Below are 24653 nucleotides of genomic sequence, written 5' to 3'. Positions count from 1 at the left end.
GATCCGGTTACTAATTATATCTTCTATTCTAGAAGGCTGTCAACCTATTTTGGGTCAGAACACATTTCCTAGATCACTTTTATGGCTTATGGTTCACACGTCATCTGAGTTTATAAAACTTCTGCAGTGCCGTTCTGGTCGCCTCCTTCAGATGACAGAGCTCCCCATCTTTAGTTTCCATTGGTGCTAGTTCAGGAGGAGGAGGGGAACCAACTCAACACTACCAAGTAAAGGAGGAAGGTATGATTCCACCCGCTGAGTCAGCTGGGGAGGGGCATTGCCTAGTTAATGCAGGGCGGGAGGGAGGTGTTAAAGCTCCATCTACAGTCCCCAAGGGGAGGGGTGATATGAAAGTGAAAGTGTTAGTCGCTCAGTTGAGACCCTATGGACTATAGCCTGCCAGGCTTCTCTGTCCATGGAATTCTCCAGGCAAGAATACTGGAGTAGGTTGCCATTCCCTTCTCCAGGGGATCTTTCTGACCTAGGGATCGACCCCAGGTCTTCGACATTGCAGATGGACGCTTTGCCACTTGAGCCACCAGAGAACCCCACAGGGGATGGTTTGCTATTCCCTTCCTCTTATTGCAGAGGAGTGGGAGAAGTCAGAGTTCCACCTTCAGGCTCCATAGGAGGTAGGCATCACTTAATTACTGTGAGGGGTAGGTGCAAACTTTTACCTAAAGACTCCATGGAGAAAAAATGACACCCCATTACTATAGGTGAGGGTGTAAAATAGGTTTTCCCTCACTGGCTCCACTACTGTGGTGTCAGTTCGGGATGGGAAGGGATGCAGTTTTTTTGGCACAGTATTAGGGATTATCAGACCAGAATGTTACAGTCACTATTATAAACACCGTGCCCATTCATCCAGAATAGGCAGAAATGATTAAAGGGTTTCTTCTCTTCAGCTGAACTGCCCTTTTCCAAGTCCTTTGGCTAGAGAGCAGGTTTTCTCTTGGAGATGTTCTTTTAGTCTGTGCTCATTAGTGTTTCTAGCTTGCAGGACACCCAGGCCAGGATATATAGGAAGCAAGAACCCTGCCTCTGCTCCTCCCAAGGAACTCATTGTGGTGTGGCTCCTCATATCCCAAGATCTGTGGGTCAGTCTGCCATCTTTTCTCCACTTTTGAGAATCTTCTGGTAGGTGACTCAGTATTTTGTCTAGGAATTTTTGCTGTGATCAGTGGGAAAGAGTACAAAGAAAATGCATTTACTCCATCTTGTTCAGAACCAGAACGTGCTATTTGTTTTTAAATGCGAAGAAGAACTGAGGATAGAAGGTTGGAAAGACGGCTACATACGTAAAATGAATCAAGTACAGTAAACTGTTAATGGCAGAATCCTGGTGTCAGGATATGGGTGTTATCTATAAAATTCTTTCAACTTTGCTATATGTATGAAATTTTTCATAATAAATTGTTGGGTAGGATTTCTGATCAAAATAAAAATTCAGGAAATTTTTAAAAACCTATACAATGCAAAGAGAAGGAAACAATTCCTCTGTTGAGTGAAAGAGAGGTACTGGAAATTTGCTTTGATCAGTAAGTCAACCACATTAGCTGGAATGAGCAGCCATGAGATAACAATAGCTTTGTGTAAAAGCTTTAGCCGGATGTATGCTACTTCTCATTTTTAATAGCTTACTGTGTACACTGCCTGGCCCTTAGGGCTTGTCATCTTTGCACCCCTAAGAGCAATTCCATCGGAGTTAACAAGCAGAGTGAAACTGAGCTACTCAAGCAAGTAGTTGAAGGACAATTAATGTTGGGGAGGTGCTAAATTCTTTATTTGAAGTGAAAATAAAAGAGAGGGAGAGCTCTTCAAAATTGAATCTTTATTTCTGAAAAAAATCATCGACACACAGAATAAATGTGAAGGGTCCAATCTGAGCTGACCTGGGGACAGAGTCATGCCAATGATCTCTTAAGGCTGAAACTTCTGTTTACTTGGACTTTGGACACAAAGTCCACTCCAATGTTAAAGAAAAAATGTTAAATAAATTTATTTAAAAACAAATGTATTGTTATTTATAATTAATTTTTAAAAAGACACACAGTGACCATTTCCACAGAGTAAAAGGTCTTAGGAATGCGGTCCAGGACACTGACACTGATTCTCCTTGTTCTTCCCACAGGTATAAACAGGACATGTGGCAGACGGTAGGGGAAAGCACAGGCACGGGAACGGGATGGACGGAACCCTGGCTCTTTTCTGCTAAGTAGTGACACCCAGTCCGCGTCTACAGTTCTTGGCACCTCAGCAGCCCATCTGTAAAATGGTTACACTGCTCACTGAAATAAGGATTACATGAAACGACACATGTAACATGCCCTCTCACCTTATCTAGAAACCTATTTAGGCACACACTTTGTTAATTCTGGGGAGGAGGAAATGAAAAGAACAGGTGCTATTCTATTCCTTTCACACACTGATGAAAATTAAGCGAAAGCTCTAGAGGAGTGAAGCAACGGTCTCTTACTTCCTGTCAGGACGACACCAGCAGTACCTGCCTCCTGGGTGTACCCTGGCTGCTCTGTTGGCTGGATCATTCTGTGGCTGGGCTCTCCTGGGCCAAGGCAAAATCATTCGTTAAGGCTGAGCTCACTGAGTCAGCAGCTATACTACAAAGTTCACAGGACTCTCCTAGGTTTTCTTCTAGAAAGGCCTACCCTAAACCTACCTGGCGGAAGCTTAACCAGAATTTTCAACATAATGGTATGAAACCTCATCAACAACAGCCTCTGTCCAGTGGTTGGAATATGTTTTACATGTGGGCTTCCCAAGGCGGCGATACTGGTAAAGAATCCACCTGCCAATGTAGGGGCTACAAGAGATGTGGGTTCAATCCCTGGGTCTGGAAGATCTCCTGCAGTAGGAAATGGCAACCCACTCTAGTATTCTTGCCTGGAAAATTCCATGGACAGAGGAGCCTGGCAGGATACAGTCCATGAGGTCACAAAGAGTCAGATGCAACTAAGCACATGAATTTTAAAAAATGGCCACCTTAATTTTTGTTGTTTTTTATTTTTTAAGAAATAGATTCTAAATGCGTGAATATGTGTATGTGGTTTGGTAAAATGTCTTAAGATTCTTTTATTCTCCTTACAAAATAACAATGAACGTAGTGACTAAAACTGTCATTCAACATTTACCTTGAGTCTTTCACTGATATTTCTGATCCTCACAATGCCTGAGCCCATATGCCCCTCAATCCAATAGTCATGCCCCCAATCAATTTATGCATTAGCTTCATAAAAAGACCAGCCTGAGGCACCTTTTCACTATTCACAAAATGAGTCCAATCTTTTATTTTGGCCTGCTTTATGCTCACTTCCTGACATATTCTCATTCAGCCCAGTTCTCATCCCTACGGTGACTTTATCTATAGGCTCATTTAACAACTGGGAATCTGTCAGTTGTCCTCTTCTCTGGCTCTGATTTCTGGCTTCCCTCATTAACCGGGAACAGTATCTGCCCCACTGACTACACTCCTGTAAGTCACAGTGTACACATATTTTACTAGGCCTAGTTTTTGAGTACAGGCCCAAGCAGCCAATATTTCCAAACTGGTTTACACACCAGTCTAAACACTTATGTCATATTGAAGCTTTCAATCCACTCATGTTTAGGGACCAAAATGGGGGAATTTCCAGAATCAACAAACATGGCAGTCAGCTTCTGCCTATTTTTCATGCTACTGGTTTATTACAGGCATTCTCCTTTACCTCTGCCTTTGGCTCAGCTGATTCATTAGAGGTATCAAGTTGTTCCTTGGCTTGGGCCATCTGAGTCATCAATCTATCCATATGGGACTGGATGTCAGCCAGTATCTCAGTCACATGAGCTGTGGCCATTGCTTCCTGGATGTCCACTAAATGAAGGGCCTTCTGCTCCTCATCCGCAATCACTTTTTGAACTTTCTTAAATTCTTGCTGTATAAACACCTTCATCTGGTCCCGGGTTACCTGCAGAACAGAAGACGAGTAAGAATACATTGGACACGCAAAGAAATGGGAGAGTAGGGCTATTATTCTAAATGCAAGGTAGCCCTGGCCAAAACACAAACCGTGGGTCCTATCCTATCCCGAAGTTTTGGGAATATCCTCTGAACAATGTTTCTCGGATACTGTTAATGAATTTCCTGCCACTCTTTTTGCTTTTTTCATTCTTTAGGAAGTGATTCCTTATCCTTCCTTTTCATTTTTTTGTTTTCATACCAGTAATACATAATTACTTTTTAAAAATTTAATAGATATTATTGTTTAGTTGCTCAGTCATGTCTGACTCTTTGTGACTCCGTGAACTGTAGCCATTCAGACTCCTCTGTCCATGGGATTTTCCAGCAAGAATACTGGAGTGGGGTGCCATTTCCTTCTCTAGGGGGTCTTCCCCACCCACGGCTTGAACCCATCTCTCCTATATTGCAGACAGATTCTTTGTGTATACTAAAAAAAAGAGAGAAATTCTTCTTCTCTCTCTTTCCCAATACCATTTTCCTCCTCAGTGGGTAGTTACTGTTAACAGTCTGATCCATGCCTTTTGTCATTATGTGTGTGTGTATGTGTGTGTGTGTGTGTGTGTGTGTGTGTGTGTGTGTGTACATATATATATGCACAGACACACCTTGGAGACACACAGGTTCTGCTCTAGACCACCACAGTAAAGTGAATATTACAATACAGGGTCACACAAATTTTTTGGTTTCCCAGTACATATAAAAGTTATATAAAAGTATAAATATATACTACACTGTAGTCTCTTAAGTATGAAAGAGTATTATGTTTACAAAAACAATATACATACTTCAATTTAAAAATAATTCATTGCTAAAAAATGCTAACCATCATTTGAGCCTTCAGCAAGTCATAAACTTTTTATAATGGTAACATCAAGATCACTGATCAAAGATCAACAACAGAACAGACACAATAGTAATGAAAAAGTTTGAAATGCTACAAGAATTACCACAACATGACACAGGGACAGAAAGTGAGCATACACTGTTGGGAGAAGAGTATTGCTCAATGTAGGGCTGCTACAAACCTTCAGTTTGTAAGACACGGTATCTGCAAAGCACAATGAAGTAAACCACAGTAAAACTAAGTATGCTATACACATACAGACAATTACGTTGCTTTTATGTAAATGAATCATGGTAAACGTATGGTTCTGTGTCTTGATTTCCTACTTGAAAAGTTAGTATATACAGAGCAACTCCATTCATTGTATTATTTTTAATGCCTGTATGATACGGGTATATACAGATATGGACATTTATATATAGAGAGATAAAAGAATAAATATATCCATTAAATATTTCCCTTCTTAATAGAAATACAAGATATTTCCAAACTTTTGCTTTTATGAACAGGACAGCAATGAACATCAATGGCCATACCTCTTAATATTTGCATATGAATTTCTCTAGAAACCTTTGAAATCACTGAACCAATATATATATATATATATTCTAAAACTACTGACTGATACTGCCAAACTGTCCTCCAAAAAACTGCACCAATTACATTCCCACAATGTGTGAAGTATGCATTTTCCTACACTTCCCCCAAGAGTGGATAATATCAAGTCTTTAAATTTTTACTCTCTGATGAGTGAAATATATTATTGTTTTATTGTGCAACAACAACTGTGTAGAATAAATAAAATATGACTCCGCTGCATTTGGCTAGGGCATAAGGCAAACAAAATGAGAAACTACCAAATCTGAATTTCTAAATGCCGTATCTTGCCAGCAACTACACGTATTGATGTTTCCCCATAACCATGTTTATTTTATGAGTATTGTTAAACAATTCTGCATATTGAGTAGCTGAGGTAGGAAACAGGGAAGAGGCAGAACAGTAGACAAAAGGACAAAAGCCAATAGAGAATTTTAGAGCTGAAAGAGAAAGTAGCTGTCATCTAAGTGAACCCCCGTCTTACAGATAAGGAAACAGACCCAGCTGTAATCCTGGAAGAGACCCTGAGTTCTCCAATCTTCTCGCTCCCAGTCTGAGGCTCTGTTCACTATAACAGTCTGTCAGAAGAGAAGTCAAACTGGGAAAACCTAAAAAGGAGACTAGGAAAGAAAAAGACTAAAGGAGAGAGGAAGATGAGGCCATTTTCTATTAGCCTCTTAAAAAATGAAATAGGCTTGATACTTTAAGCAGCTTTTGTAACACTGCCATAAAAACATCAGTGCAAAATAAGGCCTGCAGAACACTATCCATTCAAAAGGCAAGTGACAAAGTGACATAAGCCCTCATGAATTCACATACTCTTTGCAGGTACTCGTCCCAGTGCTAAAGAAAAGGGGAGAGGGAGTGTTAAATGTTATTAATGTCCCTCCAAGTTCTTTATCAGATTGAGAACTGTGATTTGTGTTTATTTATATAATTCCTTTTTATTTTTAGTGTATATATTTCAAGGGTGTTATGCTTTATGGTAATCATTTATCAGTGAATCTGGATCCCTACCCTTGAAATAAATAAATTTAGTCTTATAAGACCTCTCTTTAGAGACTAAATCTTTAACTAAGGCATAAACTTTTTGAATTCCTAAGAAAAGCTCTTCCAAGTGACTAAAAATGGACAGCATAATAAAAACTGACCTGTAACCGACTTCACTAGACATCACATACACATGTGATTTGAAGTTAAGAAGCTGACATCACAGTCAGGAAAGGTGGGAACTACATTGCAGTAAGTGAATAAATCATGGTTTTTAAAACATAAATCATCTATTTGCCTTTACTTTACATAGGTTTTTCAACCTTTATTTTATGCAATTTATTTTTATACAGATTAGGCCACAGATTTGAAGGCAGAATACTTTATAAAAGTATACTTTTATACTTTCTGCCTTCTTCTCACTCCAATTCTCTACTAATCAACAAGAGGTATTCTCCAGCCTAGTTCAAAATGGCAAGAACAAACTGGGTCATGGCATTCATTTAAATCCAGAGCCCAAAGGAGAGACTCCCCGGGGGATTAGGCCACCTGTAGGTTAACAGGTTGAGCACTCTGGAGAAAGGACCCCCACCAATGGCAGAAATGAAACAGCTTTCAAAACTTCCTTTCAGGTTTCATTTCAACCCATCATCAAAACTTCATCCTGCTATAAACTTCACAATTCTCCAGAAGCAGCCGGCCCTTCACATCAGCACTGATGGTTGGGAGCCACTGACATCATTTCTGAGTAGGTTTCCTAGAATTTAGGTAGCCTCTAACCTACAGCTTCCCAAAGATGACAGTGATAGTCCCATACTCTTGACTATACTGCACGCAAGTTATGTCAAAAGAGAAAGCTCTTCATAATCAAAGAAGAGAGAAGGCTGGATGTATCACAGACTGATAAGACTGGTGATGTAGAAGTTTCCTTTTTATAGAATCTACTAGTAGTTGTCACACCTTTTTAAAGCCACAGAACTTCCCTTGCCCCAAACAAAGTCTTAGTGTAGAAACCCGAAGTATAATAGAGCCCAAAGTAAAACCACTCTGGTTAAAAGAAAAACCGCCCCATCCTCCCTGAAGTGCTCCCTGAGGCACTGGAGGTTCTCTCCAAGAAAACTGTACCTGAGTGACCTGGGTCCTCTATACAAATGAAACCATAAAAAGAGTTTGCTCTCTTTGGTCAACTGATTAGTCCCTAAGTTGTTAAAACTTTAAAGCCCTAAGTTATAAGCAAGTTGATATATCTTTCTTATAGGTGTATTTGGTGAAAACCATAGCATTTTCTAAAATTACTTAAACACAGCATTGTAATATCATAGAATAAGAAGCTCATTTGTGAATGGTTGGAACTAACTAGTGAACATCTGATGGTTCTTATTAGAGCTGAGTCCAACTTTCTGGTAAGGGGAAAAAAAAGCCCCAGAGAGGTACAGTTACAAAGTATGGTTTAGAAACCAACTTTCCTCTGGTCTAGACTGGTATACCTTCTGCTGTAACATGTTACCTCTAAGGATCCCTTTCTGCCTGCCTCAAGTTTTTCATATTTATTTCTTCTTAATGAGATATTTCTGCTGCTAACAGGTTGCTTCTGTTATTATCCCCACTAGGATGTTACTTCCCCAAAGTGAATCTTGGGATGAAGGACGTACATTTGAAGAGTTAAGTCTCATCCCACGGTACTTTCTATATGCTATTATAGTTAATATTTCTAAGCCAGACCAGACCCAAGAGGCATGCAGACTGTCACTTTACATATACATAATTAAACACATAAAATCCTGAATTAAGAGCTTGTACTTGAAAACACTACCATTCGATGGGTTTGACATGAGCTGGAAATCATTAACTCCTCATTAGCTGGCCTGTAGAAAACCAAGGTTTTATTTACTTTTTATTATAGGAAGATTATAAAAACAATAAGCGTACTAGCTAGAAAGCATGATGGAGTTGTTCCAGAAAAGTGTTGCTGAGATGAACTGAGAAAGATAGAACAGGGTCAGGAACAGGAAGCTGCACAAAAGCAACACATCTGAGTCTACCCTGATTGAAGCTTCCAGAAATACTTGCTCTATTAGCCAAATCTCCTGCAAATAACTTTAAAGCAGTCCATCCCAAGGAAAAAAAAAAAAAGGTTCCAGGGGAACTTTTTCAATGCTGTAATCTGTCCTCACTCCCACAACACAGTACCCTCTCAGCATGCCAGTGTCCACGGAAACTTCCAGGCAGGGAATCTCAAAGTTAAGGCGGCCAATATAGCCTGTGGATTTATTCTGGCCTTTTTACCTCAAGAGAGCTCCTTGCAAACCTCTGCCAGGCTCCAGTGAGGGCATACAAGGGAAGAGCTTCATCCGCAAGGAGGACAGAGTCTTTTTCAGTGGATGCCTGGATCTCCCATTTCCTGTGTCTTTTGTGTATGAGGGGAATAGCCAATATTTATGAATAAAACAATTGTCCATTACTAAGGCTTGGAAAATTATCTAACAGAAGCTTCCCTTGTGGCTCAGACAGTAAAGAATCTGCCTGCAATGTAGGAGACCCACGTTCAATCCCTGGGTTGGGAAGATCCCCTGGAGAAGGGAATGGCTACCCACTCTAGTACTCACGCCTGGAGAATTTCATGAACAGAGAGGCCTGGCAGGCTACAGTCCATGAGGTGGCAAAGAGCTGGACACGACTGAGTGACTAACACTTTCACTACACTTCACTTTTAGAAGCATAGCAGATAAGAACTATGAAAAAAAAAACCCAAAACTATGAACCACATTCTATTATCAACATTCCGAGAGATGACAAAAATTTTCCTGACAATGGTTAGAAGCCTGGATTGCTTGGATTTTACAATGGAGTGTTGAGAAGCATTTTCTCATCATCAGAAGCCTCTAGACAAAAGTAGTCATTAGTGTCTTCTTTACCTTCCTTCCTCACTTTGTTAAGAGTACCATGGGATCACTACCTCAGCTATCACTTAGTTATTTCAAGTATTCACTCAATGAAGTAATAATGATATTTACTGTTCCAGTTATTATTTGCATTAAAAAGACTTGAATAAATATGGCTTCCCTGGTGGCTCAGTGGTAAAGAATCTGCCTGCCAATGTAGGGGATGCAGGTTTGATCACTGGGTTGAGAAGATCTCCTGGAGAAGGAAATTGCAACCCACTCCAGGATTCTTGCCTTGAGTATTCTGTGGACAGAGGAGCCTGGCGGGCTACAGTTCATGGAGTTGCAAAGAGTTGGACACAACTGAGTGACTAACACACACCAGGATTCTTGCTTGGGAAATTCCATGGACACAGGAGCTTGGCGGGCTACAGTCCATGAGGTCACAAACAGTCAGATGCAACTTGGCAACTAAACAACAACAGCAAAACAAACACATCAAAATGTTGGAGAGTGGTTATGTCTGAGTGCTGGAATTAAGAGTACTTTTCTTTTTTTTTTTTTACTTTTAAGTTCAAGTTTTCTACAATAATGTGTAATACTTTCCCTTTAAGAGTAATTTTAAAAAAGAAATATGGCTCAAAGAAAGTTAAGTCCTCAATAAGACATTAGCAAATCAAATCCAAAAATGTATAAAAGGAATTATATACCACGACTTAGGGGGATTTACCCCAGGTATGCAAGCCTGGTTCAACATTTGAAAATCAGTTCATCTAATCTATAATCAATAGTCTAAAGAAGAAAAATCACATGACCATATCAATAGATACAAGAAAAAGCACTTGACAAAATCTAATATCCATGTATGATAAAAACTCTCAGCAAACTAGAAACAGAGAAGAACTTTCTCAACTTCATAAAAGTGCACCAAAAAAATCTACAGTTAATGGCATACTGCGTGGTGAGAAACTAGATTTTTCAAGCCAAGATCAAGAACAAGGCAAGGATGTTTTATCTCACTTCTCCTTTTCAAAAGGCAAAAGGAAATAAAAGTTTACAGGTTGAGAAGGCAGAAATAAAGCAGTCTTTGTTCACAACTGACATGATTATTTATGCAGAAAATCTGAAAGAATCATCAAAAAAAGCTCTCAAACTAATAGGCAGTTATAACAATGCTGCCAGATATAAAGCTAATATATAAAAATCAATCACTTTCCTATATATACCATCAATGAACATGTGGAATTTGAATTTAAAAACACAATAGCATTTAAATTAGCACTCAAAAAATGAAAGACTTAGGTATAAATCTAACACAACATGTACAAAGTCTGTATAAGGAATAAGGAAATCTATAATGAAAGAAATTAAAAGAGGAAAAAAACAATTGTAAAGACAGTCGATGTTCATAGACAGGAAGACTCAAAATTGTCAAGGTCTAATTAGCTGACTCAGTGAGTGACCTGAAGTGTGAAGTCACTGACTTTTGAGAAGCACCAGGCTCATCAACGACATAAAGACATCACCACAATGTAGTGGAGAGATACCTGCTTTAAGATCGTGTATAACTACAGCAACACCAACCCTCACTATGCTGCTCTTATGGCAAAGTAGGAGACAGGGTTAGGAGCAAGATAGGGCTGGGAGTCACCCAGCCTCTGGGTGACTCAGAGGCCTGTCTAACTTTGGCCTGCTTTCTACCACTGGACATTCTCTTGCCCCTTAATCTGTGACAAAGATAGGGTCTTATGAAACATAATACTGAAGATATTAAGAGGGACCATGTACAAGCAGTGTTCCAAGTGCCATCACAGGCGTGTTTCTGATTTAATCCTCAGGGAGGCAATAATACTTTCATTTTATGCGTAGGGGAAATTGAAGTCCCCAGTGATGAAGTCACTGGTCTGGTGTTACACAGCAGGTAAGCTATAGAGCAAAGATGCACCTCAGATCAGCCTGATCTAGGTCATCACACTGAAAACCACTCTATCTAGTAACCTCCTTCCTCTGAGAACCAGGATGAGAACACTGGAAGGCAGTGTGGCACAGAAGTGAGCACTTGGGATGGGAAGTCAGCGGCCGTGGATGGCATTCAGGCCTGTCCTTTAGAACTAACCAGCTGCGTGACTTTGGATAAGTCAGGGAATCTCTCAGGGCCTCAGGCCCCTGAGCTGTTAAAAGTGAAAAGCTAAATTCAGTCTCCCTTTTATCTCTAAAATGATAGAGCTGCACAAATGTTACATTCTTGGAACTAATTCACTAATCCAGATTTGCCTCTAATCACATTTGTTGCTAAAACAAGAGGGGGCATCAGAGGAGTAGGAATCTGACCTAGAAGTTGTTAGCCTGATACAGTCAGATTGAGAAGTAAGGAAGAATGCAGAATAACCCTTTTCCTATGGCAACGCTGCCCTCTCTCCTACCTTTAACCACCAGGCTTATTTAGAAAGTCACATAAAACTTGCTCCCTGGTCTCTTCCAGCACTGAAGACTCTACTGGTTGCTGACTCCATCTGCTCTCACGACTGACCTCTCTGCTGACACTGCTGACAGCCCTCAGCCTTTAATTTCTCTTCTCCCATGGTTTCTGTGACCTGGACTTCCCTGGCTTTATGTTTATCAGCTTCATCCCTGCAAACATTACGCTTACTCTCCAGACGACTGTGACTGAGGAAACCACAAGGGTTTTTCAACCTTGGCACAAGTTCCATCTGTTGTTGGTATTTGCTGTGGGGGGAAATGAACTGTGCATTGTAAAATATGAAGCAGCATCCTTGGCCTCTATGTAGTAGATGATACATTGCTCCCCATCCCCAATTATAACAAACAAGAGTCTCCAGACATTGTTAAATGTCCTCTGGAGACAAAACTGCTTTCTCTCCATAACTTCCTCCTTATTAGTTTCATCTCATCTTTGCGATTCAACTACCACCTCAATGGAGATGGCTCCAAAGCCGAGGTTTTCTCTCTAGGTCTCCAGTCTCACAATTCCTTTTGATGTGTATCTCTACCTGGATAATTTCCTATTACTTAAACCATCAAGCATCAAACGGAATCCTCTCCCTCTTCCTCCTCATTGTCACTGCTATCCTTTTGAGCACTTACATATTAGGCACTATTCTAAGCACTTTACATGCTATTTCAATTAATCATCACAATGATATCATGAGGTAGCAATTCTTATTATATCAGTTTTATAGATGAAGAAACTGAGGTTGAGTAGGGGTAAGAAACCTGCCCAAATTCACACACAGAGCAGGTGGCAAATTTGGAGCTTGAACTCACATAGTTTGACTGCATAATCTGCCTTCTAAACACATTATTATTCTTTTGTATCTTCCATTCAACCCTTGTCTGCTCCCTTCTCCCCCTTAACAATATCAAAGTTTAGGCAGTCACCCAGGCTTTAAACTCTGGAGTCAGGTTTTATTTTCTCCACTAGATCATAGATGTACTTAATATCTGGAGGAAAAAATTATGACATCTTTGCTTAGGATCTGGCACATAATGGCAGTCAGTACCTTCTGACCAAGTGTCAGAAGCCATCCCACACCTGTCTCTCCATCACAGGCAGGCTGAAGAAGCCTGCCCCTATACCAATGAATACATTTTCTTGCACCGTCTCCCACTACTCCCCACTAAATAACTATACCCACTCTCTAGACTCAAACACTCCATTTAAGCTCCACCTACCCCCACCCCCACCTAGACCCACCTACGTTAAACTGGCCCCACTCTCACTTGCACCACTAATTTTCTGAAACAAAGTTCTAAGTCACAAAGGGCTTCTGAGTGATTTGAAGAAACTCTTTAGGATTCTAATCCTACCTCCAACTTGTTTTCAGCCAGCTTTTCCTCCTTTCTCATTTCCACTTGGCCCAGAATCCTTGACTTTCTAATCTTGACCTCAAATCCCACCTTAATCCTTTTGGACTTGGTAACTACATATGCCCTTCAAGCTCTCCTTCTTGGTGTTTACACCTTAGATATGCCTTACGTAGTCTTTAGCTAATGTACAAGGTTACTGCAATGATCAGTTCAGTTCAGTCGCTCAGTCATGTCCGACTCTTTGCGACCCCATGAATCACAGCATGCCAGGCCTCCCTGTCCATCACCAACTCCCGGAGTTTACTCATACTCATGTCCATCAAGTCAGTGATGCCATCCAGCCATCTCATCCTCTGTCGTCCCCTTCTCCTCCTGCCCCCAATCCTTCCCAGCATCAGGGTCTTTTCCAATGAGTCAACTCTTCGCATGAGGTGGCCAAAGTATTGGAGTTTCAGCTTCAGCATCAGTCCTTCCAATGAACACCCAGGACTGATCTCCTTCAGGATGGACTGATTGGATCTCCCTGCAGTCCAAGGGACTCTCAAGAGTCTTCTCCAACACCACAGTTCAAAAGCATCAATTCTTCGGCGCTCAGCTTTCTTCACAGCCCAACTCTCACATCCATACATGACCACTGGAAAAACCATAGCCTTGACCAGACGGCCCTTTGTTGGCAAAGTAATGTCTCTGTTTTTTAATATGCATAGGAGCCCCGTACTTCAGCTAGAATACTTCAGCCTTCCTCTATTTCTGCCAAAGTGCTTCTTCCTGAGCTTGTAAATTTTGGTACTTGAACCTAAGCACTCTATTGTTCTTTATCAGCTTCATGTATAAGACCTGGCAATATGCCTCTTCTGAATATCCTCCCTTTCATGGTTTTTCCTCCTCAACATACATAAACACACATGTACATGAGCACACGCATACACAGAGTGTTAGAGACTCAGGACTACGTTTTCCAGAGGCCTAGTGCTGGAAAGATCCTACTAAACACTTGAATCTGCTAATCAGCTGTGAAGTGGATAGCAACTGTGTGCTCCAGTCATCTGTGAGACACAGTCACAGCAGACTGCCAAGCAGCCCTACGTGAGACGGAGACCTAACCACCACGGTGATGGCATCAATGCAAGTGCTCTCCTCCCAGGACTGCTTGTTCAAGCTGTCGGCTGCTATGAATTTCCTGCCCTGAGAACTTGATGTGGAACCTGGAGTCATGGCGCTGAACTGGATGCACCAGAGAACAGTTCAAGAGGGATGCTGGGCTCTCTCTGAGTGGTTCTGTGGCTTACTCTTAAGATGCTTCTCTCTGCCTGGCTCCAGGGTGGCAACAGAGAAAGCAATCATGAGCTTCTGAGCAACACTTGACTTGGGTGAACAGAAAAAAATTCTGGGTGCCCCCTGTAGAAATGTGAAAGTAGAAGACTGGGTCCCCACAGACCTTTAACAAACATGAAGACGAGTGAAAGCATCTACTCCACCTTGTTTTTAGTTTTACTTCTACCTTAACGTACATAGAAACCAGACAGATGGCTCCTGCCTCAGGAGTTACTGTTTAGGAAGTGGGAGGTAAGAACTGACCCTGAAAATTTCAGGGGCAACTAAACAGAAATTATACTATTTTTAAACCTTTTAGACTTAAATATACAAAGAAAGCCTATTTTATCTGTTGAAGATGAAAGTGATTTCAAAACAAGACCCACCCATCACCTCCACACCTCCACTCTGGTTCTCAACCCAAACATCTTTCCTGCAACGCCATGGCTATCTGAGTACCATAGAGACCACCAAACGAACACAACCCGCGCTACCAGGGCTACTCAGCAAAGGGCACTGAGATGCAGGGCTCAGGTTTTCTGGGTCTTCTTTGCCACAGAGGGTCAGAATGGTAAAGCTGGTGGAGTCTGTGGTGATAGAGAAAGCTTTCCACATTGGCCCGGCTAACTCTGCACTTCTGAAGCTCAGAAAGGGGTAAGTTTCTTCATTGGTAAAATATGGCTAATAATATGGCTCTCACAGACATTTCTGTGACGTTTATACAAAATAATACATGAGAAGAACTTAGTACTTTCTGGGAACACAGACGTATCAGCAGAATTGTTCTGCTGGCTCAGGTAACAGTAACTGTGATCATTTAGGGGCTTCCTGCGTAGCTCAAATGGTAAAGAATCTGCCTGCAATATCAGAGACCTGGGTTCAATTCCTGGGCTGGGAAGATCCCCTGGAGAAGGGCATGGCAACCCACTCCAGTTTTCTTGCCTGGAGTATCCCATGGACAGAGGCGCCTGGTGGCAACATTTATGGTGGGTTTTTCCTTTGGTACCCACTGAGCTCTCACAGATACACAGCTCCAGTCAATTCTCCAGAGAAAGAGAGCCCACACCCTTGGGAGTAGATTCTAATTTCCCAAAGGAACACGGGAAGGACTTCCTCACAGACCCTAGGCACTGAAGAGGACAGATGTCAAGTCAGAGGTTCCTTGCCTCAGTTTCAGTAGATGGTCAAATTGTCAAGGAGCCTTTTCTAGTTTGATAAGAGGAGATACAATCTACTTCCATGACATAGACATGAAGCACAGAAAACGCAGGAAGGACAGGTCACTCTCCGCTCCTCAGCACCTACAAAGAGTCTGAAGGTAGCGTCAGCTCCTCAACTGCACAGCCTGCCTCTATCATATTTGCTCTCTTTGGCTGACTGAAACCCTCCTGCACCTCCTTGAGGAGCTAACAATCTGCTAACCCAAGAACCACAGGGCCTGTTAGATAACTACAGTTTCGAAAATTCTTCTCAGGCTGCCAAAAGCCATGAGACCAATCTTCCTGCATCATTTCTTATCTGCCTCTTAAAAGTTTCTGTTTTCAGGGTACTCATTAATAAAAACATAGTATGATTAATCTTAGCTCAGTTCAGTTCGGTCAGTCGGTCGTGTCCAACTCTTTGGACTCCATGGACTGCAGCACGCCAGGCCTCCTTGTCTATCACCAACTCCCGGAGCTTACTCAAACTCATGTACACTGAGTCGGTGATGCCATCCAACCATCTCATCCTCTGTCGTCCCCTTCGCCTCCTGCCTTCAATCTTTCCCAGCATCAGGGTTTTTTCAAATGAGTCAGCTCTTCGCATCAGGTGGCCAAAGTACTGGAGTTTCAGCTTCAACATCAGTCCTTCCAATGAACACCCAGGACTAATTTCCTTTAGGATGGACTGGTTGATCTCCTTGCAGTCCAAGGGACTCTCAAGAGTCTTCGCCAACACCACAGTTCAAAAGCATCAATTCTTTAGCGCTCGGCTTTCTTTATCGTCCAACTCTCACATCCATACATGACTACTGGAAAAATCATAGCCTTGACTAGACGGACCTTTGTTGGCAAAGTAATGTCTCTGCTTTTTAATATGCTGTCTAGGTTGGTCATAACTTTTCTTCCAAGGAGTAAGTGTCTTTTTATTTCATGGCTGCAGTCACCATCTGCAGTGATTTTGGAGCCCCCCAAAATAGTCTTCCCCTGTTTCCCATCTATTTGCCATGAAGCAATGGGACTGGATGCCATGATCTTTGTTTTCTGAATGTTGAGCTTTAAGCCAACTTTTTCACTTTCCTCTTTCACTTTCATCAAGAGGCTCTTTAGCTCTTCTTCACTTGCTGCCACAAGGGTGGTGTCATCTGCACATCTGAGGTTATTGCTATTTTCCCCAACAATCTTGATTCCAGCTTGTGCTTCACCCAGCCCAGCATTTCTCATGATGTACTCTGCATGTAAGTTAAATAACCACGGTGACAATATATGGCCTTGATGTACTCCTTTTCCTATTTGGAACCAGTCTGTTGGTCCATGTCCCATTCTAACTGTTGCTTCCTGACCTGCATACAGATTTCTCAGGAGGCAGGTCAGGTGGTCTGGTATTCCCATCTCTTTCAGAATTTTCCACAGTTTATTGTGATCCACACAGTGAAAGGCTTTGGCATAGTCAACAGAGCAGAAATAAATGTTTTCCTGGAACTCTCTTGCTTTTTCGATGATCCAGTGGATGTTGGCAATTTGATCTCTGGTTCCTCCGCCTTTTCTAAAACCAGCTTGAACAACTGGAAGTTCATGGTTCACGTATTGTTGAAGCCTGGCTTGGAGAATTTTGAGCATTACTTTACTAACATGTGAGATGAGTGTAATTGTGCGGTAGTTTGAGCATTCTTTGGCATTGTCTTTCTCAGGGATTGGAATGAAAACTGACCTTTTCCAGTCCTGTGGCCACTGCTGAGTTTTCCAAATTTGCTGGCATATTGAGTGCAGCACTTTCACAGCATCATCTTTTAGGATTTGAAATAGCTCAACTGGAATTTCATCACCTCCACTAGCTTTGTTCGTACTGATGCTTCCTAAGGCCCATTTGACTTCACATTCCAGGATGTCTGGCTCTAGGTGAGTGATCACACCATTGTGATTATCTGGGTCGTGAAGATCTTTTCTGTACAGTTCTTCTGTGTATTCTTGCCACCTCTTCTTAATATCCTCTGCTTCTGTTAGGTCCATACCATATCTGTCCTTTACTGAGCCCATCGTTGCATGAAATGTTCCCTTGGTATCTCTAATTTTCTTGAAGAGATCTCTAGTCTTTCCCATTCTGTTGTTTTCCTCTATTTCTTTGCACTGATTACTGAGGAAGGCTTTCTTATCTCTCCTTGCTATTCTTTGGAACTCTGCATTCAAATGGGAATACCTTTCTTTTTCTCCTTTGCTTTTTGCTTCTCTTCTTTTCACAGCTATTTGGAAGGCCTCCTCAGACAGCCATTTTGCTTTCTGCATTTCTTTTTCTTGGGGATGGTCTTGTTCCCTGTCTCCTGTACAATGTCACAAACACCCTCTTCCAAAAACACAAGAGAAGACTCTAATGATGGACATCACCAGATGGTCAACACCGAAATCAGATTGATTATATTCTTTGCAGCCAAAGATAGAGAAGCTCTATACAGTCAGGAAAAACAAGACTGGCAGCTGACTGTGGCTCAGATTATGAACTCCTTATTGCCAAATTCAGCCTTAAATTGAAGAAAGTAGGGAAAACCACCAGACCAATCAGATATGACATAAATCAAATCCTTAATGATTATACAGTAGAAGTGAGAAATAGATTTAAGGGACTAGATCTGATAGACAGAGTGCCTGATGAACTATGATCAGTCTCACCTTATAATTAAACTGAAGTTTCAGTCAAATCAAATGAGGGAGGTAATTAAGTGCCAGTGCTTGGAATAAAATCATCTTGTTCCAATGTCTATGCTCTTTTGCCATAAAAGTAAAGGAAAGCATGGGATACTTGATTTAACTTTTCCCCTAAAAGTCTGAATAAACTCAGACTGTATTTGTATACTATTCCCAACCCATCTTCTATAAGTAAAAAGTTAATAACCTCCTATGATTGCTACTAATTCTGTATAGCAATCACACAAAGGCAGTTGATTGCCATCACCAGCCCTGTGGCCTTGGACAAGTCATTAAACCTCTTACATATTTGCTTCTTCAATTGTAAAATGGGGATTATCATGTCTATTTAATCAGATTGACTTAGGAATTAAGGTGATATCATAGAATCTGTTTCACCCACTAAAGAAGTAAAACAAAAGCCATTCAACCATGGGATGGTCATCAACTGGATCGTGGGGTTGAATGGCAGTTCTCCATACAACTACAGAGACTCAGAGACTTGATGAATTTTGCCCTTTGCCTAAATGCAGGTCTCAACCAGGGGAGAGGCCGGTTTTCAAATTTTACATTCATATATGCCTACAAGCATCTATAGGGCTTCCTCATTGGCTCAGCAGTAAAGAATCTGCCTGCAATGCCGGAAATGCAGGTTCGATCCCTGGTTGAACTAAAAGGAAAAGGGGAGGGAGGGGGACAGGAAAAGAGGAGGCCCTTAAATAAAACTCTGGGTGGTTTTTTTTAATCACTATTATCGCAGTAAAGCTTTATATCTAGATACCCAGGCTCCTAAATTAAATGTCAAATACAATCCTACACTGGAAACGTGAAGTGTGTCTGCTGGGGGGGAATCCTGACAGTCCATTGCTTTCTTCACGTTTGCCACGTAATAGGCCCTTTAAGCTCTGGCAGAGAGTATATTATCAAGGCTCCTGTCAGTGCAGAGGAGCTGGAACAGTGGGGAGAAGGACATCACGATGTGTTAATTTTATTAAGCCATTTAAAGCTCAATTCCTTTGATTTCTAACAACGCTCCAGCCCACCAGGCGGCTCAGAGACCATGTCCACCTAGTTTTAAAATGCCTGGAGTCGATTTGTACGGTGCTACAGTTAGGAGCTCGGGTGCTCCAGGAGAAAGAGAACAGTCAAAAGGTAAAGCAGAAGGGGAAGGGGAAGTAGGGAGGGAACCAGTATCTCAGTGGTATTTACTTTAAAGTGGGGTATATTTCCTAGCATGTCTCAAATGCCACACTCAAAATTCTTTTGTGCTCTTAATTTCTTTATTTCTATTTTAATTTGGCACCAGATAAGTTATGCTAACTAGAGTTTGCTTCATAACAATAAACATAATTACTTTTGTGCATTGATTTCTTATTTCTACTGGAAATCTATGGACAAACAGTCACATACTCCCCGAGGCAGATATGTTTGCCTCGACTTGAATGGGCAATAGACAGTGAGTCAAAAACCAGCAAGGTCACCCTGCAAAGCCCAGAGTCAGCCAGCCAGGCAACAACACCTAGGGGTCTCAACTCAATTTATTTGCATGTCATTATCACTCAAAGAGGTAGCAATGGCCCTTTGAAACCTGCAATCTGTAAGTGTCACTAATCCTGGGAAGTGTTAATTGATGCAAGTGCAGAATCCAGTTACTTACAAAACAGGTGGCTTATTTTTCTCCACCAGTATCAGAAGGTCTCCGGAACTCTTGTAGGGGGTGAAGGAGGAGTCTATAGCCCTCATGAACCCCTGCCTTTCCGCTGGACACAGTGATGGTTCTCAGACTAGGAGAAAGCAGGCAGCAGCCACCATTTACAGGATGCTGTCCTGAGCATTTTAAACGGATTACCTCATTTAATTTCCCTAACAACCCTATGAAGTATGTACTATCATCCTCTATTTTGCAGCTGAAAAAACAAACAAACAAAAAAAACCCTGAGAAATGGGGAGGTTAAACACAAGATCTGCTCAAGTCTGCAGTTATCAAGGCATCTGTCCCAGGGAGCTTTTAGTAACTATAAAGTGCTGCTCCCCTAACAGAGGCTAACATTAGATCTCTGACCCTCACTCCTGCTAGAAGAGGAAAGGGGAAAGAAAAAGACTATTCACTGCTGACATTTCAAGTGAAGGGCTGAATAAACGTGACTCAGACAATAATCGCTCAACAGCTTTACTGAGATATAATTCACATGTCATATAATTCAGTGCTTTTCAGTACAGTAACAGAATTGTGTGATCATTACCACAATCAATTTTAGAACATTTTCATCATCACAAAAAGAAATTCCATACCTATTAGCAATCACTATCTCCCCATTCCCTCCATCTCCCTCAGCCCCAAGCAACAAATCTATTTTCCTTCTCTAAAAATTTGCCTATTCTGGACATTTCATATAAACGGAACCACGCAATCATGCAGTATTTGGCCTTTTGTGAATGACTTTCACTCCGCATGTTTCCAAGGATTATCCTTGTTGCAGCCTCTGTCAGGACTTGATTTCTTTTTATTGCCAAATAGTCCTCCACTGTATGGATATACCACATTTTATTTACCCATGCATTGGTTGGGTTGTTTTCACATTCTGGACAGTATGAATAATGTTGCTATGAACACTGGTGTGCAGTTTTTGTGTGGATGTACGTTTTTACCTCTCTTGGGTTTATACCCTAGAATGGAATTGCTGGATAACACAGCAACTCTTAGGTTTAACCTTTTGAGTAACTGCCAGATCATTTTCCAAAGTGACTATACCATTTTATATCCCCCCAGAAAGCTCAGTTGGTGAAGAATTCACCTGCAATGCAGGAGACCCCAGTTCGATTCCTGGGTCGGGAAGACCCACTGGAGAAGGGACAGGCTACTCACTCCAGTATTCTGACCTGGAGAATTCTATGGACTGTATAGTCCATGGGGTCACAAAGAGTCGGACACGACGGAGCGACTTTCACTTTCAAGAAAGTTATGCGATTTCTAATTTTCTCACATCCTTGTCAAATGGACAAAACTTCTCCTTACTGGAAAACTAGAGCTGTAGTCCTAAAAGCTGTCAACCTTCTCTAGCTCTGCTGTAACCGCCCGGGGGACCTTGGACAAGAACCCGTTATTCCCCTGGCGCCTCAGTGTTCTCACCTAGAGTGGAGGGACCAGAGCCGATGGCCTTAGACGTCCCACTGTGCTCTGCATTTATTCATTCAGTCCCATGACGGGAGACACCCTGACCAGCAGGGAGACAGATACTGTGAAACAGGTAGCTTGGAGCTGACTACACAACTGTGTATCTGACTTTGTACTAACTCAGTTTCCATTGTACCTGAATAACCTTAGACTCTGACTATCATGCTTGCCTCAAAAAAACAAATAAACTCACAGAATCTGCTTATGCTATTAGGGAGAAAACAGAAATGCCTTATTAGGTAAAGTTTCCATTTGGCAATAATGGCACTCAGGACTTGAGCTTTTGAAACTGGGGTTCAAAGATAGAAGTGAATTCAAATGATAAAATATATGTATTTATAAGGAATAATGTCAGGTGATAAAAGCAGGATACAAACTATGCATATGTGTGTATGTGTATATAGCTATATAATTTTACATATATATAAACACACACACACAAAGAATTCTAACAGGTATATATACCGTTGTCTCTTGAACGGTGCTGTGAGCAACCCTCTGTTGAAGTTGGGCTGAAGGTCCCTGTCTGGTTCGGAGTCAGCCCTCCACATACGGGATTCCTACATAACCACGGTTCTGGGTTCTGCATGCACAAATTCAACCAACTGCAGATTGTGTAGAACTATAGTATTTACTACTGGGGAAAAAAAATCCTTATATAAGTGGAACCTCGCAGTTTGAGTCATGTTGTTCAAAGGTCAATTGTATATAGAATGATAGGACTCTTCTGTCTAAAAGGCCAAGCACCACAACATTAACCAGCTTTTTCGCTGGTGTGTTTTGAAGTTGACGGTATGCATCAGGCCGCATACTAAAAAAGCAGAACTGCGAACTACCAAATTAGATGTTCTGAGTGAGGCTCAAGAATCCTCAATCTTAGAAAAAAAGTACTGAAAGCTTACAAACCACTGCAGGCAGCAGCAGACTGGCAGATTTTTTTTCCCTTTTTCATTATAGTTGTCTGTACTTTCCATATTTTTCTACGAAGAACATGTATTACTTTTATAACTGGCGGATGAGAAAAGGGGAAACTGTTTTGTTTTTATAAAGGCAGGGAGTTGGTGAAAGATGGCAAAGAGCTTGCTTCTCTTTTTTTCACTGCCCAAGTGTCTACCTGGGATGCAAAGAGGTCACACTTGCTTCCGGGTGATTTCTGCGTCTCAGAGCTAGACTGGACCTGAGAAAGCGCTGGCATGTCTCCTATTTGGATCCGGCAGGATCCAGTGTGAGAGGTAAAAGAAGGGTGTGAGGGAAAAATAGTGAAGAGCCATATTGCTAGACAGGCTATGTGTATCAACATCAACTCACCCATGGGTTCAACCATAGTATGGGTGTGTAACTTGAAACAGGCTGAATCTGAAGTTAAGTTCTATTCCCATCACTTACCAGCAAGCTATTTAACACCTCTGAGTCTTAGATTGCATATTCATAAAACAGGGCAAATAATAATATTTCTTTTCATACGGTTGTTGTAATAGATAATGCATATCTATTACTATAGGGCTTCCCAGGTGGCTCAGTGGTAAAAGAATCCACCTGCCAATGCAGGAGACAATTCAACTCCTGGGTCTGGAAGAGCTTCTGGAGAAGGGAATGGCAACCCAGACCAGTATTTCTTGCCTGGAAAATCCCATGGTTGGGGAGCCTGGTAGGCTATAGTTCACAGGGTCACAAAGAGCTGGACATGACTAAGCATGCACAAGAAGAAGAAAATCTATTACTATGTGCCAGGTACCAGGCTCACAGGGCTTGAGGATACAGAGATAAACACAATTCATGTCTTCTAAGATTACTATTTATAACTTTTTTATTTAAAGTGAAGGACTAGGTCAATAATTCTAATAACCCTCCAACCAAAGAAACACTTTTGAATGAACCAATTTAATAACTGGGGCATCTTAATTATTTGCTTCAGATGGTTGATTAAACACTGCCTTCTATTTTATGGCAGGACAAGGACTGGCACAGGGCCTGGCTTGACCCAGGTGATAACAAGACACTAAGAATTCAAGTTTGGTTTGGCTTCTATCCATTACCATTTGTACATGCAAAACCTACCATTTTAACAATAGTCTGATTAGCACTGGAGTGAAGGTCTGGGCTATATTCTACATCAATGACATCAGCTATTAAAAAGTACCATAAAGTCCTCTTTCAATTATAAAATGCTCTGTAAATGTTAAATAAAAAGAAAACAAGAAAACAATCCCCAGTTCTATTTCATTTCATGTTACTAGACAATTCTTTGGTTTCACACTTCAGTAAGAATACCTTTTGAGATCAGAGAAAAAAGGAAAAGAACCTGATTGTAAGACTCTAGACAGTCTTAGTATGATTAGATCCCATGTTTAATCCCACTCCAGTCAGAGAGAATAATGTGAACCACGTGGCTCAAGTTTAAGATGCGTTCTTGAGGATAACTTCTTAATAAATTAGTATAAATTCTAGATATGCAAACATGGTTTAACTGTTTGTTTCAAGCACACCAGCTATAGAAAGCAGTCAATGGTGCATCTTATACGGAAAGAAAAGTAATCAATATATAATGGAGAAAACGGCTGTCATTAACCGCATGGTGAGACGCTGGTTACATTGAGCTTAGCATGTTATACTTTTGGTTCAGTGCTTTCTGGGAGACTGAGCAGAGGGAAGGAAAAGAAGGGGATCGATGTGTTTTTTAAGCTTCCGGTTTCCCCGGGTAAACTATGAAAGATGATTGCGGAGTCACTACAAAGGAAAGCTGTGAAGAACTCATGTGCTTTAAATTTCCTAAAAATCCAGCCTGGACATACACACACACACAAACCCCAAATTAACTACATCTTTTAGTTTCCCTAAAGTCTAGAATAAATATAAGAAATCTAGAGACTAAAATCCTGCTTTGTGCAACAGATGTTTCTGAAAAGTTTGGTTGCAAAAAAATTTTTGCAAACTGGATCATGTCAAACACATGAGGATTACTTAATAGACCACTTCCAATTAAACATAATAAAGATTGCTATTAAAAACAACTTTTTTCCACTGTATACAAGTTCTGGATCCCTGGAGGTCTGTCCCCTTTAAAACTAGGCTCACCCCAGCAACACGCAGGCACACAACTTCACGTGGACCTGCGCCTTATTTACCA

General features: G+C 41.2%; 1 protein-coding gene across 2 annotated transcripts in view; it reads right to left on the bottom strand.

Moving 5' to 3' along the window:
• Nucleotides 1-24653, bottom strand: part of TRIM44 (tripartite motif containing 44) — a 106386-nt gene that overhangs the window by 58669 nt on the left and 23064 nt on the right. For both annotated transcript variants that reach the window (XR_006271984.1, XM_043481437.1), the window contains exon 3: nt 3726-3965. Coding sequence is in view for 1 of the 2 variants with exons in the window: in XM_043481437.1 (XP_043337372.1) it covers nt 3726-3965 (240 nt within the window). In the remaining variant the exon portion in view is untranslated. The remainder of the gene's footprint in view (nt 1-3725; nt 3966-24653) is intronic.

The sequence above is a fragment of the Cervus canadensis genome, chromosome 11 (assembly GCF_019320065.1).
Source record: "Cervus canadensis isolate Bull #8, Minnesota chromosome 11, ASM1932006v1, whole genome shotgun sequence".
In the NCBI taxonomy this organism is placed as follows: domain Eukaryota; kingdom Metazoa; phylum Chordata; class Mammalia; order Artiodactyla; family Cervidae; genus Cervus; species Cervus canadensis.
Note: the sequence above shows the minus strand (reverse complement) of the source record. Positions and strands in the feature narration are given on the sequence as shown.